The 17,970-nt window shown below is 43.5% G+C and overlaps 1 protein-coding gene across 1 annotated transcript in view; it reads right to left on the reverse strand.

Annotated features, from left to right (window-relative positions):
- LOC139367046 (bone morphogenetic protein 6) overlaps nt 1-17,282 on the reverse strand; it is a 40,237-nt gene extending 22,955 nt beyond the window's left edge. Inside the window, exon 1 of the mRNA XM_071105006.1 lies at nt 15,494-17,282. Within this exon, the coding sequence (XP_070961107.1) occupies nt 15,494-15,899 (406 nt within the window). The 5' untranslated portion in view covers nt 15,900-17,282. The remainder of the gene's footprint in view (nt 1-15,493) is intronic.
- Nucleotides 17,283-17,970: the final 688 nt, after the last annotated feature.

A 17,970-nucleotide genomic window follows, 5' to 3' on the forward strand; every position in this document is an offset into this window, starting at 1 on the left:
GTGAGAACAAAAAATCTTGCTTGTTTGTAGGTGACCAAATACTTATTTTCCACCATCATTTGGAAATAAATTCATTAAAAATCCTACAATGTGATTTTCTGGATTTTATTTCCTCATTTTGTCTGTCATAGTTGAAGTGTACCTATGATGAAAATTACAGGCCTCGCTCATCTTTTTAAGTGGGAGAACTTGCACAATTGGTGGCTGACTAAATACTTTTTTGCCCCACTGTATGTGGGTGATACAACCTTCCCAGCTTTGCATATTTTGCTGTGAAGAGACAAACTAGAAGTCTAAGTGTTGTTGTTCATTAGTTTACTCCAGTTGGGGTATGTAGAAAATAGTAAAAATAAAGAATGGAAGCTACAATCTATCTGCAATATTAAAGCTGATCTACACCCCCCCCCCCCCCCCCCTCCCCTCCCTAATTTTATTTTTAAATACTAATAAGTTGTTTGGTGCAGTATTTCTCAAGTCATTTTTTGGGCTGTTGTATAAAGACAATTACTCTCTAGTTGAATGACAACAAACAATTATTTGAAGAATATCAACGGAGGGGCGTAGACTTTGATGGGAAGTATGCGGACACCTTTACACACACAGGAAACCAACAAGATCTTATTCACATCAGCAGCCCGAATGTTGACGTGGCCTCTGATGCCTCTTGACAGTGAATGGTTCATTACCGGGCACGCAGGCACACAAACACACACAAGTTGTAGTGAGAATTGCAGCTCAGAGGTCAGCCGGAGGTTTACACTAGTGACAGTTCTTTCAAGGGGAGAGGCCAGGGTATTCCAAATCTCACTTAGCACCCATGGGTTTAAGATGGAGGCTTGAAATGCAATTGATGGTCCGTTGAGCACTTCCATCTTGTTTAAACTGACCTGGGCTCTAGAGGGAGAAGGCATGAAGGGGATGTTTGAGTTGCTTCTCCTGAGAGTATTCCAGAAGATGTAGCATTAAGAGAACATTAGCAACGTCTTGCTAACAGTAGGTGAAATACAGTAACATATGTAGGGTCTATAGGGGAGAGTTAGGGTGGACTGACCAGATGCACACCTCCAGCACAGAGACAGTGGTCACATGCTGTAGCACAACCACAGAATGTGGTCACAAAGCCAGTGCGAGTGTATGCACCCCCCCCCCCCCCCCCCCAACACAGACACACACACACACACACACACTCATAACCCCCACACAAATGACTGCATTTACAAAGGACCGTTGATTTAAAAAATTGTGACTATAAATGTCAATGATCCTGCTGCACTGGACACCTGAGGTCTTTAGTATCCACATACAAACACACACCACCACGCACACACACACACACACAGTGGGAAAGTACACTGAGCAGCCCTAGAGACAGTGGTGACCTGTGAAAGTATGCTGTAGACGTGAGAATGGAATGTCTCTGATGATTCACTAAAACCTGGTGGGCGATACGACCGAAGGAGAGAGAGAGAGACACACACAGAAAGGGACAGAGAAAAAGAAGGGGGGTCTCGGAAAGGTATTATTGCTGTCTGTTCTCTTGTTTCCACCTGCGCAACATGTGGCTTTAGTGTCCTGGTGCTATTGCCATTAGCCCCCACACAGTATGGACGCTCTAGTAGTAGGAAATGACTGAGGAATGACTGAGGAAACTAAATGGGACATGCAGGGAGGGAGGGAAAGAGAAGGAAACTAAGAAAAGAAACCAAAATCAGGAACTGATTAACTTAAATTAATTGAGGTCTGTTTTTGAATGCAGGAAAAGTAAAGGTTAAGGAACCACAGAAAATAAGAAAAAGAGAGGGAGGGAGCTGAGAGGACAGAGGAGAGAGTGTCTGCAGTGTTAAGAAGACCAGACTGGCGTTGAGGGAGAGGTGGGCGGGTGGCTCTGTGGTCAGTGGTCAACGGCGTCTCTCACTCTAAATGTTTTCCATCCAATCCCCTGGAGAGAGCCCGGCAGTCGCCTTCCATTTAATCCCTCTGGCTGCATCCAGTCCTTTCCCTCAACCGCCCGCAACCGCAAAGAAAAACAAACGCTGTCTCCCCCACAGCACTGCTCCTCAGGGCACTGGCTAGCTAGTAGTTACACACCTCCACTACCCCCTCCCAAACCACGGGGGCGCTGTAGCAAAACGTGGTGGTTAACACCAAATCTGAACAGCACCTGTGTGACCCAGATAACAGGTCTCTGAAAGCTCAAAGCAACTTTGGGGAGGTCTGTGTGTTTTTTTTAATAATATTTTTATTTCACATTTATATAACCAGGAAGGCCAGTTGAGAACAAGTTCTCATTTACAACTGCAACCTGGTCAAGATAAAGCAAAGCAGTGCGACAAAAACAACACAGAGTTACACATGGGATAAACAAAAGTACAGTCAATAACACAATAGAAAAAAGAAAAATCTATATACAGTGTGTGCAAACGGTTTGACAACATGAGGGTTAAGGGGAGAGCGATCTTAGTAGTGTTCAGTCAGGGTTGCCCAAATCGGCAGGGGAGAGGGGTTTTCTTTGAGTACCACCACTCTGATGGAGAATAAAGAGGTTTGGATCCATTTGGATATTGTTGTTTTAAAACCCTGTTTCTAATTATAGCTGCAAACTATATAGCCCACATCTCATGTTTTCGTAGAAGTAGAATGTTGATTACAAATCCATGACATGGAGTGCAGAGAACATAGTTTGTCACATTTCGACTGTGAATAAACTACACTTGACCTGAGGCATGTAATATGCATTATTGTTAGCCACAATGGAAAACAACTTGGGACTTTACACAACCCAAAACAAGAGCTTGGGTTAGAATCCAGCCAACAGTTCAGACTGTAAATCTACTCAACAATCCACTTTGTCGTTAAGTCTCTCTAATTTGCCATTCATTCAGGAATGAGCTGCCATACCCACATTGCATAGCTGTGAACTAAAGCGAGATTACATTTTTTTTTTTTATCGCACAAGCCCTTCAATTAAATAGGACTTCTTTGCACCCTTTCAGACAGACCAGATGCAAAAAAATATATTCTAAAGACGCCTCCAATGATTAAACCAATAAAAAGGAAGCGCAGCCCAAGGCATGTGAAGAATTCATATCGTGTTTATGTAATTATATCCTCTCTTGCCTCCATCTCAGATTTGATGGCTCCTGGGGGGGCTCTCACACATCCCAATGCCTTCCCGCTTTCACTAATTGCTCCAGTGTTCATAATTAAAGGTTTGTTCGACTCCTGTTTCTTGGGAAACTCTCTGGGCTTCACATGGTGGGCCCAATTCTTCTAGAACCACAGCACATAACAAAACAAAGCCAAAGAAAAATACATTTCTCAAAGTAAAAAAAAATAAAAGATCTGCTCTAGTCTAAACATAAAAGCTCCTGGGCTTCCATTCAACTTCAAACTCTATTTGTTGGTATTAGGAGCCATGCAAAAACTAATCTCTTGGAAAAACATCCTTTCTTCTATAAAAGTTTAGACTTTTCGCAGTATCCTCTCAGCAGGATACTGTTTGGAGTTGGTGGTTGTATCCATCTGCCTAAGGAGCTGCCTCTGGCGCTCCCCGAGGGGCCGCCACGCTCCATTTCCTCCAGGGCTTGTTTCCACGTCCTGCTGGCCTGATGGGGTTTGTTGTAAGGCAGCTTGGAGGCAACTAGATAGGGTTCAAAGTGTGGGGTGAGAGTGGGGGTTTGGGGGGGTCCCTGAACACTTGTCCCCGTCTCTGATCCTCTACTCTGACCGGAGCCTGCATCAAAGCCTGCCCGCCAGAAGACACCGGCCCAGGCATGGGTCACTGGCGGGATCGGGGGTTTACGAAGGAGCCGTACCTGTGTGCACAGACACATATGCACGCACACACACACGCACACAGTCACAGCCCCCTCACACCTCTGCCCCAATGTCAGAGTACACAAATGTGAACATGGATGGGCAGACCACTCCACCATGGCGAGGATATGAGGCAAGGAGACCATCCTTTGCAAAGAACGTCCTACACCATCTGCACTAGAAGAAGAGCCTTCAAGCCAAGACTGGCCAGCTATTGGCCCATCAGCCCACCAGGTTACGTAATGACAACACTCAGGAAGGAATTCTACATTGGGACATCAGTCCCCATTAGAATCCTATTCTGACTATAATCATAATCCTTTAAAAAGGAATACTGAGTCCGATCCAAACCCCTGACAGGCAGCGTCTAACGTCTACTGTCCGGGCCTATTTTTCCACCGGCAAGTCCGTCAGCGCTGCATTCCACACAAATGCCCAGAAAAAAATTACATCTGGACGCACATCTCAGGTTTTAAAGTCCCGGGGTAGTCAGAAGGCACGGGTAATTTGTGATAATTGCAGCTTTGCGGGGGCTCTGCTAAAAGATGTCCGGGTGCTGCCTGCCCACGGCCTTGAATGTAACCAAAAGAGACTATCAGGAGCCCCAATCAGCAGACTGCTGAATGGTAGCAGTCATCCCCCTCATACCTGTGTGTCATTGGGAGATTTCATTCCCATTTCTTCCACAGCTCTCAGGACATAACTACTGTACACTGCTGAGAGGAAATTATTCTGTGTGTGTGTGTTCGTGTGTGTGTGTTCGTGTGTACGCTACAGGCCTCAGGTGTCCACAGAGCAGGCTCATTGACATTAATGGTCAGCAGTGATTTTTTTTCAACATGCCTTGTAAAAGCAGCCATTCTAATTCGCTACCCAATGTGAGCCAATGACCTGTCAACAAATAGGGTAACATCTTTTTTATAATTGAGAAGGAAATTCCATAAAAATCGTGGCAATGGTCTGGAAAATAAACACTCACATTCTTTTCCACTTTTTGACTTATGAACGAAAGCATCAAAAGTACAGCTAAGGTATAGCTGATATAACAGTGTTAGGACAGACTACAGTATAGTCTACTGCTCTGCATTGGCAGTCTCACAGAATGGGATCTTCTCATACCATCCTGCATGTGTCTCCTCCCTGACATCCCAGGACAGGGGCCGGAAAAACCGCTGGATGCTTTCAATCACACACAAACAAGAAAATAAACCCAAGCAAACATTGGTAAACAAAGTAAGAGCGATATAAGGTTCTTGGCTGGTGGTTCTACACAAATGCGAGAGCGACAATACTGAGGTCAGCATCCCTATTATCCAACATATTGCAATACATATTACAGACATGCATAGTATACACATATAAGTGTTTACATGGCTCTTATCCTGTCCTTACAGTTCACTGTCCCTTGGTAGCCATAGGATACAGGGACAAACCATCTGTGTGGGCCAGAGGGGTGTCCCAAACTGCCTTTCACTTAGCCCAATGCATATCTGCTTTCTGAAGCTACACCAAATACATTTGAGACTCATAATAATTGTCAGCTAAAAGGATACCATCAATGTCCAACTTAATCGGAGAATCAATGGCCATCCGATTTGGAGATCTTTAAAAAAGCCTCTGATCTCATTTCTTCCACTAATGTCGGATTCCTCTGTCCTTGATGTTTCGGTCAATTTCCTCTGAAATTTATAGGCTACTGACGACGAAGGCTACTTCTTTCCTATGGGCCAAACCACTGACCCTCTATAAAAAATGGCTCCCTTGCTACTTCTCAGTTTGGCTTCCATTAGTACAAACTAAATATAAACAGAGATGTACTCCGTTGTTTTTTTATGTACTTCTCCCCCAAATATGTACACTTGTAATTTTCATGACTGTTCTTTTTTCATACTCTGCCAAGTCTGTGATTATTATTGTCAAGGTTTCTTTTTTATTGGCCTTTCAGGCTTTGTGGAATGCCATTTGAGAGCTGGTCCCTAGGGAGTGTGTGTGCGCGTCTACGTCTGCACACATGCGTGTGTATGCACATACATGCATGCGTGTGTACTGTATGTGTATGCGCACACATCTGTGTGTGTGTGAGGGGGCAGCGGGACCGGGTGGGGAGACCTGCTATAGTGATCTGGTGTCTGCTGTAGCAGGTGTGTGTCTGAGCGCTCGGCGGGCCTCTGCACTCCGATTTAGAGGAGGAAGCTTGTGTCAGACGGACGAGATGGATTTCTCCTGAGGGATCCGATAAATAAGGAAAAAATATCTTTGAAAAAGGAAACGCAGCTGTTTCCAAAGGAGAAGTCAAAATATTGGTGGCTTGCATTCCACAGTCGCAAGTTAGAAGGCCAGGGTATCTCTCTCTCTATCCCCCCTCCCTCTCTCTCTAGTCTACACCTCCTTTCCCTCTCTCCCTGACTGGTATGAGGGTTAAGGCTCAATGCTATTCCCATTGGAAACTCTGAGTAGACCACAATGCCATACAGTGGCTCAAAACAAGAGCACATGATCCGCTGATAAATCAGAGCAGCTCCATTGTTCCCCAGTGTTTTTTTTTTTTTATGTAAGATACACAAATTAAACACAGCGACGTGGTCAGGGCCGGAGATCGTACTAAAGGCCTGAACAGAATCTAGGATAAGTACTACGATAAGTACCTGCACAGGTCTGTCAGTAAAAATGTCAGCATGGTAGTCAACATTACAAGAAAATATTCTTTGGGGTTCTCAAGTAATTCACCAGCCATCTGGACATGTAATACCAAATGAAGGTGCTGTGGCCATGAAAAAGGATCAACACTCCCTCTCTACTAATCGACAGAGCGAAACATGACACAGACATAACCATGGAGACCAACCAACGGGGGGAATTCCTTACCCTGCTTTAATACTGGCCATATGATTTAAAAACGCACTCCAAAATGGAGGGTCCCCCCAAAAACACTTAAGTGCTCCCATAAATCAAAAGTTCCAAGTTCCAACCCTCCAGACCTGACAAGTCAGACAGAGACGGGACAGCAGGCGAGCCCCGCTGAGAAACTCAGCTCACACATTTTCTATTATATTCATTAGCAGCCAGGATTTAGGATACATACCTCCCCAGGCTACAGGACAGGAGTGTGAACATTGAACAATACAGGGTGTTTTGGGTCCGAGGGCAGGTAAACAGTCTGAAAGCTGCCTAGACAGTGACCTGACTAGTGGAATGTGCCAGTGGGAGTGTGGCTATGATCTCCATCCCTCCCCTCAGCTCAGGGAGCTCCCATCTCGCTTTGTTTTCGTGCCTGTATCATGTTTGGAAAGACAGCCCTTCGGCTAGTCTGGCCCTCATAAATTTGTCAGCGGCGGCACGTTTGAAATAGAGGGGCTGCTTGTGGAGGTTGGAGCGGTTGGAGTGTTCGGAGCACGCGGAGGCCCTGATTCTCCCTGTGTTGTTGTTTCAGGCACGTCCTCTTTAGAGCTCGGACCGGGAACACTGAACACGGATGGGTAGCAATGGTCAACCCTGTCCTATCTCCACCCGCAGACGTCTTCCATTGAGTGTCCTGACCCCTCTCCTTCCTCTTGACCCTTCCAGGCCACAGAAACCCTTAAATCACCCATGGCCCCAGTGGCCTGTCCCTCTCAGCTCTTTGTATCCATGTCTCTGTCTTTGTGCCACATCTGGGTATGCCCTCCTTTGCCTTTTGTTGGCTGGAGATAAATCCTGCTCTTTTCTGTATTGGACAGAACAAAGCTCCATGTTGGAATGTGACAGGCAGCCTGTCATGAGTTAGACATGACGTTTACACACGTACATCTCTTCTTTAGTGGCCGTCTCTGTTGACCGTGTTTATTGTTAAGCACATTTTATGAAGTCCTGATCATTCAGATAGCTGCCTGGAATTACATCTCACAGAGTAACCAATATCCACCATAACCTATCATCCTAACGTCTGTGTGTTTGATTTACAGAATAACACAAATGCAATTTCGATACCTCCCTGAATCAATTTGATATCAATGATATCAGTTGCATCTATTCTGTTGTCTGCAGCATGTCAAGCTTGAAAAGCAAGCAACAAAGGAGATTGATGAGAATACACCTCGGGCGTGTGTGTGTGTGTCTATGTCTGTGTGTAGGCATACGTACCTGTGTCTACGGACGTGTTTGTACGTATCTGGACGCTACTGGCCAGGATAGCGGGAGGGCATTCATGTGTGTGTGTATATTTCACAGCTGCTACGCTGTGTTGATATCAGTGCTGTGTTGATTCAGGAAGCGCTAACGCCACCCAGGCATCAATAACTCCTCAGCAGGGGAGGTAGTAAAGGCCTAAGGAGCAGGAGAGGGGGTGTTCAGAAAGAGGGGCGATGCTGTTTTCACCCTCCCATCAATGGCCTTTGCCCCCCCCCCCCCGCTTAGAGAGCAGGTGAAAAGGGAATGTATCACTTGTTACAACAAACGTGTATCACATAGGATAATTAATCTAGAAAATAGTTCATTCAGCAAACTGGAAGCAACGTTTCTATCACCAGGGTAGACTGTAGTACTCCTATCTTTATTTCTGGCCTAGGGAATCCTCTGGTCTCTCTCACACACACACACACACAAACACACACACACACACACACACACACACACACACACACGGTTAATTATCTCCTCACTAAAGCCCTCTCTAAAAGAACCAGCAGGGAGTCAGAAGGTCAGAGGTCATAGCAGAAGCAGGCCGACTGTACTCCACTCTCTTCTTGGCTTCTGACACCACTGCAACAGTTGCAAGAATGAGCCGTAAGGGAGATTTGGGTCTGTCCTCGAGATATAGCAGAGCAAACATTCCTGCATGCCAGCACACGACGTGATAAATAGGAGAAGAGCGGCCCGTAATCAGATGTTCCGTCGCAGTCATCTGCGCTCCTTGACAGATGGTTAACTGCCGGAGTGTGCCGTGTATCACGCTCTTATCTCCTTCCGCTCCCATCCCACACTGTCCCACCGGGAATAGGAATGTCTGTAGAATTTTCAGAGCGGGACTTTGAAAAAAGAAAGTATGGAACATGGCATTCTTAACACGTATAAAGTCCAATCGTGGCAGCGATCTTGTCAAGTTAGAGAGTGATGGCGTGAGAGGGAGCGATACCATCAGGTTTTTAAAGAATAGGGTGTGACAGAAACTTATTCGAGTGTAAATGGAATGCCTTCTTAAAAAGTGTTATCTTGTGCATGTTCTCCCAAATAAAAAGATGAGAGAGGCCTGTAATTTTCATCATAGGTACACTTCAACTATGACAGACAAAATGAGAAAAAAAAATCCTGAAAATCACATTGTAGGATTTTTTATGAATTAATTTGCAAATTATGGTGGAAAATAAGTATTTGGTCAATAACAAAAGTTTATCTCAATACTTTGTTATATACCCTTTGTTGGCAATAACAGAGGTCAAACGTTTTCTGTAAGTCTTCACAAAGTTTTCACACACTGTTGCTGGTATTTTTTCCCATTCCTCCATGCAGATCTCCTCTAGAGCAGTGATGTTTTGGGGCTGTTGCTGGGCAACACGGACTTTCAGCTCCCTCCAAAGATTTTCTATGGGGTTGAGATCTGGAGACTGGCTAGGCCACTCCAGGACCTTGAAATGCTTCTTACGAAGCCACTCCTTCGTTGCCCGGGCGGTGTGTTTGGGATCATTGTCATGCTTAAAGACCCAGCCACGTTTCGTCTTCAATGCCCTTGCTGATGGAAGGAGGTTTTCACTCAAAATCTCACGATACATGGCCCCATTCATTCTTTCCTTTACACGGATCAATACTTTTTTGCCCCACTGTATGTATGTATGTATGTATGTATGTATGTATGTATGTATGTATGTATGTATGTACAGTGCCTTGCGAAAGTATTCGGCCCCCTTGAACTTTGCGACCTTTTGCCACATTTCAGGCTTCAAACATAAAGATATAAAACTGTATTTTTTTGTGAAGAATCAACAACAAGTGGGACACAATCATGAAGTGGAACGACATTTATTGGATATTTCAAACTTTTTTAACAAATCAAAAACTGAAAAATTGGGCGTGCAAAATTATTCAGCCCCTTTACTTTCAGTGCAGCAAACTCTCTCCAGAAGTTCAGTGAGGATCTCTGAATGATCCAATGTTGACCTAAATGACTAATGATGATAAATACAATCCACCTGTGTGTAATCAAGTCTCCGTATAAATGCACCTGCACTGTGATAGTCTCAGAGGTCCGTTAAAAGCGCAGAGAGCATCATGAAGAACAAGGAACACACCAGGCAGGTCCGAGATACTGTTGTGAAGAAGTTTAAAGCCGGATTTGGATACAAAAAGATTTCCCAAGCTTTAAACATCCCAAGGAGCACTGTGCAAGCGATAATATTGAAATGGAAGGAGTATCAGACCACTGCAAATCTACCAAGACCTGGCCGTCCCTCTAAACTTTCAGCTCATACAAGGAGAAGACTGATCAGAGATGCAGCCAAGAGGCCCATGATCACTCTGGATGAACTGCAGAGATCTACAGCTGAGGTGGGAGACTCTGTCCATAGGACAACAATCAGTCGTATATTGCACAAATCTGGCCTTTATGGAAGAGTGGCAAGAAGAAAGCCATTTCTTAAAGATATCCATAAAAAGTGTCGTTTAAAGTTTGCCACAAGCCACCTGGGAGACACACCAAACATGTGGAAGAAGGTGCTCTGGTCAGATGAAACCAAAATGGAACTTTTTGGCAACAATGCAAAACGTTATGTTTGGCGTAAAAGCAACACAGCTCATCACCCTGAACACACCATACCCACTGTCAAACATGGTGGTGGCAGCATCATGGTTTGGGCTTGCTTTTCTTCAGCAGGGACAGGGAAGATGGTTACAATTGATGGGAAGATGGATGGAGCCAAATACAGGACCATTCTGGAAGAAAACCTGATGGAGTCTGCAAAAGACCTGAGACTGGGACGGAGATTTGTCTTCCAACAAGACAATGATCCAAAACATAAAGCAAAATCTACAATGGAATGGTTCAAAAATAAACATATCCAGGTGTTAGAATGGCCAAGTCAAAGTCCAGACCTGAATCCAATTGAGAATCTGTGGAAAGAACTGAAAACTGCTGTTCACAAATGCTCTCCATCCAACCTCACTGAGCTCGAGCTGTTTTGCAAGGAGGAATGGGAAAAAATTTCAGTCTCTCGATGTGCAAAACTGATAGAGACATACCCCAAGCGACTTACAGCTGTAATCGCAGCAAAAGGTGGCGCTACAAAGTATTAACTTAAGGGGGCTGAATAATTTTGCACGCCCAATTTTTCAGTTTTTGATTTGTTAAAAAAGTTTGAAATATCCAATAAATGTCTTTCCACTTCATGATTGTGTCCCACTTGTTGTTGATTCTTCACAAAAAAAGACAGTTTTATATCTTTATGTTTGAAGCCTGAAATGTGGCAAAAGGTCGCAAAGTTCAACGGGGCCGAATACTTTCGCAAGGCACTGTATGTATGTATGTATGTATGTATAAGATTCAAAGTGTTCTCTAAGGCATTTCCTGCACATAGGCCTACTGCAGGACAGAAAGTAGACTTTTAAGGGGCTGAACTTAAAGTTTTAAAACGAGGGGATAAATGTAACCATAAACAAACCATAAACATTATTTTGGCTTTCATAAGTTTTATTTTGGCTTTCATAGGTTTTACGTATCAAACATATGATGCTTCCACTCTTAACATGGGACCAATAAAGTTCCAATGAAGTGCCCAAAATACACAAACGATTCCGCATATTGAGTTACCGCATTTAAAGAGCTTCCTTTTCCGCTGTTTGGACTGTATTGGACATGAGGCTCTTTGGCAAAACATACAGCCGCTTCATAGAAACAAACAGTTTGATAGAGGAAACATCTCCAGAGTCTGGTTGTTGTAGCTTTTCTAGACAGTATGGAATTGTATTACAGAGCTAGGTGTTAAATCATAACTCCATCCTTTTTGACGTTTATTTATTTGTATCTCTTATTTTCCTTCAACTTCATGGCCTAGATACTTAGTATTTTATTCCACGACAGCATTTCTCCAATGCGTCACTTCATTTACTCCTAAAACACTGAACACAAAGCAGGAATGACACGGTTGATTTTGTTTAAGGGGTCTACAGGAAGTTGTTTAGAGGCTTTCACGGGTATTGGCCAAAGCCGCCCTCGTATCAAACAATTAACTCTTTGATCATTCCCAATGAATTATTTCATCATGCCAGAGCTTTGGGACACGTTCTGGTGCAAAAAGAACACAGCTTACCTGAGATTGAGCTGCTCAGAAATGCACCCAGGCATCGTAAGACAGGAAACACACATTTTAAAAGGCTGGGATTGCGAGAGTAAGCCTGGTATTGTCTAGACCCGGGTAATCTCCTGAAACCCCCCCAAGAAAACCCTCTGTCTCCCAGGTCACCTTTCAAGTGTGGGAGGCTGCTGGTGTGTTAACACCCGACGCGGGTGGCTATTGACTTAGCTAAGAGGGGCACTGACAGATCCTTCATTGCAGTGCAATGGGGTGTGGAGAGGGGGATGAACGTAGGTCGGGTTAGGGAGGGTGAGGACCGGCTCATCCGTGAATCATGAAAACCACGGAAGGAGGGCGGCTAAAAAAACCAACAGCTGCCTGGTCCCGGCAGGTGGAAAATTAAGTTCCAAACAAGACAACTCCTACAAACAGGGATGGATTTTCCTGGATTTTGCTCTTACTTACTGGAAGTCCCCCTTTAGAGGAACTCATAGACAAATATAGAGAGTTATGAGGAGAAACAGGAGATGGGAGTTTTGGTAGTTATCTCATGCCAAGCAACGCTCGGGAAGACCTTCACCTGTCTGTGAGGCAAAGTGAATCCATCAGAAATAAGTGAAATTGACATGAGAACAACATTTGAAGTTCCTGTTCAAGCAGCACACAAACTAAACCAACTCTTATTGGACATTTGTGTACATTGGCTGAAGACTATTTTGACACAGAGGCCATGTCCTACATGAAAAAGCGAATTGACTGTTTTTAGACCATGTTCTCTCTTCTTCTCTTCATGTTTTCTCTTCTTCTGGTCAGAAAATGACCAAAGCTTGGTGATAAGTTGGTTATATGAATCAGCTGTGTAGTGCCAGGGCAAAAACCAAAACGTGCACCCAGGGAGTGCCCCAGGACCGAGTTTGGGCCTGGTTTAGAAAACAGTGTTTCACAGAACATGCGACTCAGTCACTTTCCTAGAAGACAGAATGACAGCTCACTCCAAGGGAAAGTCCTTTCTCACAGGACTAAAGCTATCATCTTCAGGCTGACTAGAGCTGCCACTGACCGGCTGACCGTGGCTACTACACAGCGGTGCATTAAGACAAGTCTGGACTTGTGGTACAACACGATAGACTATGACTCATACTGTACATAGTGTAACACTGTGTAACTGCACCATGCCAGCACCAGGGTAGGGTACCCACCAGGCAAACAGAGTGATGACGATGATCAACACACTATTTTAGGGAATGAGTGGGACGGAAAGGAAGGGATGTTTCTGTTAAACTAATTTAAGTTCTTTCCTCTTACTTGTGATGAGTCAATATGGGTCGTTGGCATGAGCGGTATTCTCAACGAGCGGATGACTAAACAAGACCTAAACATGAGTCACTGACGAGGAACAGAACGTCTGCTTCACACTGGCCACACATCAGACAGATGCTGTAGCACCGTAGTGTTAAGGGACTCCTAAATCCATGATCCCCCATGGGAATGCCCAAAATGAGGTCTCTATTAGTGGAGCTGGGTGTGCAGTGGATCAATTGAGACCTACAATGCAAACGTAAAAGGTCAATCACCATATTCTCCAACACCGATCAGATCCGACGGTTGTCCCTATACGATACACAGACTGAAGGCAGACTTGAAAGAAACGAGACCACCCAGACAATAAGCAGCATCCAGTGGTCTGTTTCTCGGCCATCCGTCAGGAAACCATAAAATATAGAGGAAAGCGCATTAAAAACTAATCCGATGACACACAGTAGTCATGCAATGCTTTATTCGCAAAGCAGATGGAGCACCTTGGCCTGTCTAGCATTAATTAGAATCACATTGGAAGAGGAAGCCATCTTCTCCAAGGCAGTAACTAAGTAGCAGTACTCTTGTTCTATTGGGATGGCAACTTAATCCCTGGGTACAATGAATTTGAGGGAATTTTGAACTGATGTATGGGAGATTATTAATTTAAGTGCATACCCAGATGTGCAACAGCAGCAAAAACCCAAACTAACAGGGACTCGAAACCACTCACCACACTCCAACAGCGGTCAATAGAGTCACCGAGTTACTTGAGAGAGAAAAAACACCCTGCAATATCTGTTTTTCATCACTACATGATGCAACTTCACCATTGAACACTCCAGAGGACGATTAAAAAAGGAAGCTTTCGCTGCTTAGTTTGTTACACGCTCTACTTTGAATTGCATCTCATGATAATTACTTGTGGAATTGTGTGGTTAGGTTTTAGTTTTTTTTAACAGACTTTTAAAAAAAAATCCCTCTTGGTTCGGACACTTCCGTAGTATTCTCAGACTCAATAATGACAATATGCAAAGAATGGCATCCATCAAGCTTAGCAGCGTTGACCGGAGTCTGGCAGCGCCTCTGTTTATCTTCACGCAGTCTGTTTAGACGAGCACTGTAAACACTCGCGCGGCTAATGGAAGGAGAGACCGTGGGCTTTTATGTTGAATTGTTTATGATGAAAGTATCTCTTTATCGTCCAGGGTCTAATTAAAGAAATCCAACGAAGCAACACAAACAATGCAACACAGTTCACATATTAAACCGCAATTTATATGGTCAATGCCAGAAATAGGTTTACATAAATACCAGCGTGCTGGTTGTTGTTTTTTGTATTTAGTTTGGTGTGGATAAGTTTTTAATTTTCCTCCATCAGATTTAAATCATTGAACCGATTGCACAACATTGAGGAATCAGCATTTGGACTAAATTAACCAATGTATCTCTGTGCGTAAATGATCCTCCATATAGACAAGTCCATAGACAAACAAAGTTAGGAAGCCTAGAGATTAAAAGCGTTGGGCCAGTAACCGAAAGGTAGCTGGTTCGAATCCCCCGAGATGAAGCATCTGTCGGCGTGCCCTTGAGTAAGGCACTTAACCCTAATTACTCCTGCAGGTCGCTCTGGATAAGAGCGTCTGCTAAAAAACTCAAATGTAAATGTTACAATTAAGAGAACTTCTGATATTTCAACACAGTAAATATAACATGTTATTTTTTATCGCGCTGTCGTTTTTACCACTGATGAGGACTGAGAAGAGTTTAGAGTAGATCTGTCCCTGTGGTTGGTGGGAGCACGCGCAATGTTGCAGGCAACCACGGCCCAATACAGGCTCATTGGAATATTGTTGCCAATGGATCGAACACCTTGTGAACAACAATTCACAAGTAGGCTGCAAAGGAACACCTCTGGTCTCTATTTTGTTCAGCCTCTGTAGAATTAACTAACGATACTGCTTTTTACGCACGAGTGTAGTCTACGTCTCCAATTTGCATTTGGATTGATATTAAGGACGTATAAACCATTACTTTATTTGACTATTTTATAACTCAAAATTAGTTAAATGACTTTAGTTGAATACATTACATTTGTAATGATAGAATAATTAATAACTTACCCAAATTGACAAAGCTCATCACCATGTCGGCGTCATTTAGGAAGGCATTCTCCTGATATGTTGCCAAAGGGGGACCTTGGGTGGTGTACATGGACTGGTACTGTTCCAACATGCCCTCCACTTCGTTTTTCTCCTCGCTGGATATCGTATTGTAAAGATCCAGCATGAAGAGCGGAGCGGAGTTGTACTTTCCATGTGACAGATGCGGTCTGGGTCTGTGTGGAAGTCCAAGGATGGAGAGGATCTCCTTCTGCATCTCTCTCTTTTCGTGAGTCCGCAACCGCCGGTGAATGAAACTTGGGTGTACCTCGTTGTTCCCATCGAATAAATAATTGCTACCTGCAATAAGGAACATGCAATAAGCGCTCCACCACAAACCCACAAAGGCAAACCAACAGCTTGTCATTGTATGTCCAGTTTCTAGTCAGTGTGTCTCTGACGTACGGTTTCAATAAGTTTCAATTGTTTTTCTTCAAATTAGCTCCTTGTTCTCACTGAAAGCTAAAGTAGCTAATTTGAAATAAATCGAGAATCATTCACGCATTATGCAATATCATCCAACAAAAAAATTTCGTAAAATTGGTCTTCATAATTTCTGAAAAGTCTCCAAGTCCACAGCTCGGCTTTCTGCGTCAAAGGCAGCATGTAAAACAACTTATGAACGCTTCGGTAAGTCCAAGTCAGACCCAGTCAAAATTAAAAGTTACACGACATGTTTTCTGGTAAAACTATAACTCTGAAAGAAACCATTGTACTCTACTGTATGTATTTAATTCTTAAATACAATATTTCCCAATGTTGCGTAGAAGAAATAACCCCTTAACTTGAAGTTTCCTCAATTCCACCGGTTGAATGTGTATCTGCAGTGTATGAGTCTGAGTTCTAAGTAACGGGCATTAGCAGGTAGTAAAGCGCGTGTAGCCACTGTACCCGCCCAGTTAGTGCGCGCAGAGGATAGGTGGGGCTGACGACATTTGATTTACATGTAGAAAGTGCCCATCAAAAGCTGTACATCTTTTCATACGCATGAGAAATAAAAAATACTTGAATTCATATTTATGACCATTTGTCAGCAATAACCTTCGCACCAAATGTAAAACTTTCTTTGCCCGAAAAATAGTGATATATACTATTCGAATAACCTGGACAGGTCATAACGGTCTTATTTTTAAGTAGTTAAAAGGTTTGAGACACTTGTTTCTTAAAGGTCCTCAAGGTCTTTCTTTAGGGAAAACTACTATAGTCCGTTTGGAAACAATATTATATTGGTTATGCACGACCCCTGACGATGAAATGAAAAACAGCAACATCTCAGACACGTTACAACATTACTATAAATAATCATTATTTTTACATTTATGCCTTTATGCAAATTGTATCAAATTGTGATCCACGTTTGCTTAATGACTCCGTTACACACTTGCTTCAAGAGACAGGGTTCAATACCACACATGGTGCTCAAAATAACACTATTATATTCCAATAAATGTGTAATGCACCAGACAAATGTAAAAAAACAACAACAAAAAAGCTAACTCCATTATTCATATGCACTATATAACTGAGCAACATTATGTCACTGAGTCATGAGCCTAGTTAAATAAAGGCTAAATAAAATAATAATAAAGTACTACTTATTTAGGGTGAGGGGGGGGGGGGGGGGTAGAGAGGGAACAGAAGAGAGTGCCCCCACACCACCACCGCCCCTCCATGTTGTGTCTGTCTGTGGGCCCAGATCCCTCTGATAGGAAGGCAGGGTGTCCTTATCTCTCTGCAGCCTATCTTATCTGTTGGGAGCTTGAAGAGCGTAGCAGCATCAAAGCCACATCCCCTCCCCCTTCCTCCTTCCCCACCTCCTCCACTGGCTGAGGTCCAGGCGAAAGAGAGGAAGGAGACTCCCAACAACTGCCTACAGGACTGGGGGGGAAGAGATGAGACAGACAGACAGCCAGCACAGTGGGGAAAAGTAAAAGAAGTCTGGCTGTTATATAAAAGGCTACCTGCTCACTGTTTTTGGTCGTAGAGATTGAACTCGTCTGTTTGCAGCCTTGTAGAATTAACTTTTAGAAAAGTAAGAATGAAAAATAATGTATAAAATTCAATACAGAACCCTTCTACCAAGAACCATTTGTCAATAATGCATTCTTTGCTAGTAATTCAGTAAAACGGAGACACAAAAAATATACTATATTGGACCAACAGTTGACTGTCTTAATATTAGCTTTATTTACACATCATCACATCTAATTTAGGCATGCTACTCTTACTGTATTAGCAAGTAAAATACATCATTGTAAAGACATGCCACGATTAGTGACTGGCTATTGACGAATATTAAACCTCAAACGTCCACTTCGAGCGGTACAAAAATTGAATAGGAAATAACAATGTGTGTGTTTGTGTGTCTGTGTGTGTTGGGAGCAGGTGATAGCTGGGTGTATTGGCCGTGGGTGAGGAGGCAGGAGGAAGCAGAGGGA

This window comes from Oncorhynchus clarkii, chromosome 15, assembly GCF_045791955.1.
Source record: "Oncorhynchus clarkii lewisi isolate Uvic-CL-2024 chromosome 15, UVic_Ocla_1.0, whole genome shotgun sequence".
Lineage (NCBI taxonomy): Eukaryota > Metazoa > Chordata > Actinopteri > Salmoniformes > Salmonidae > Oncorhynchus > Oncorhynchus clarkii.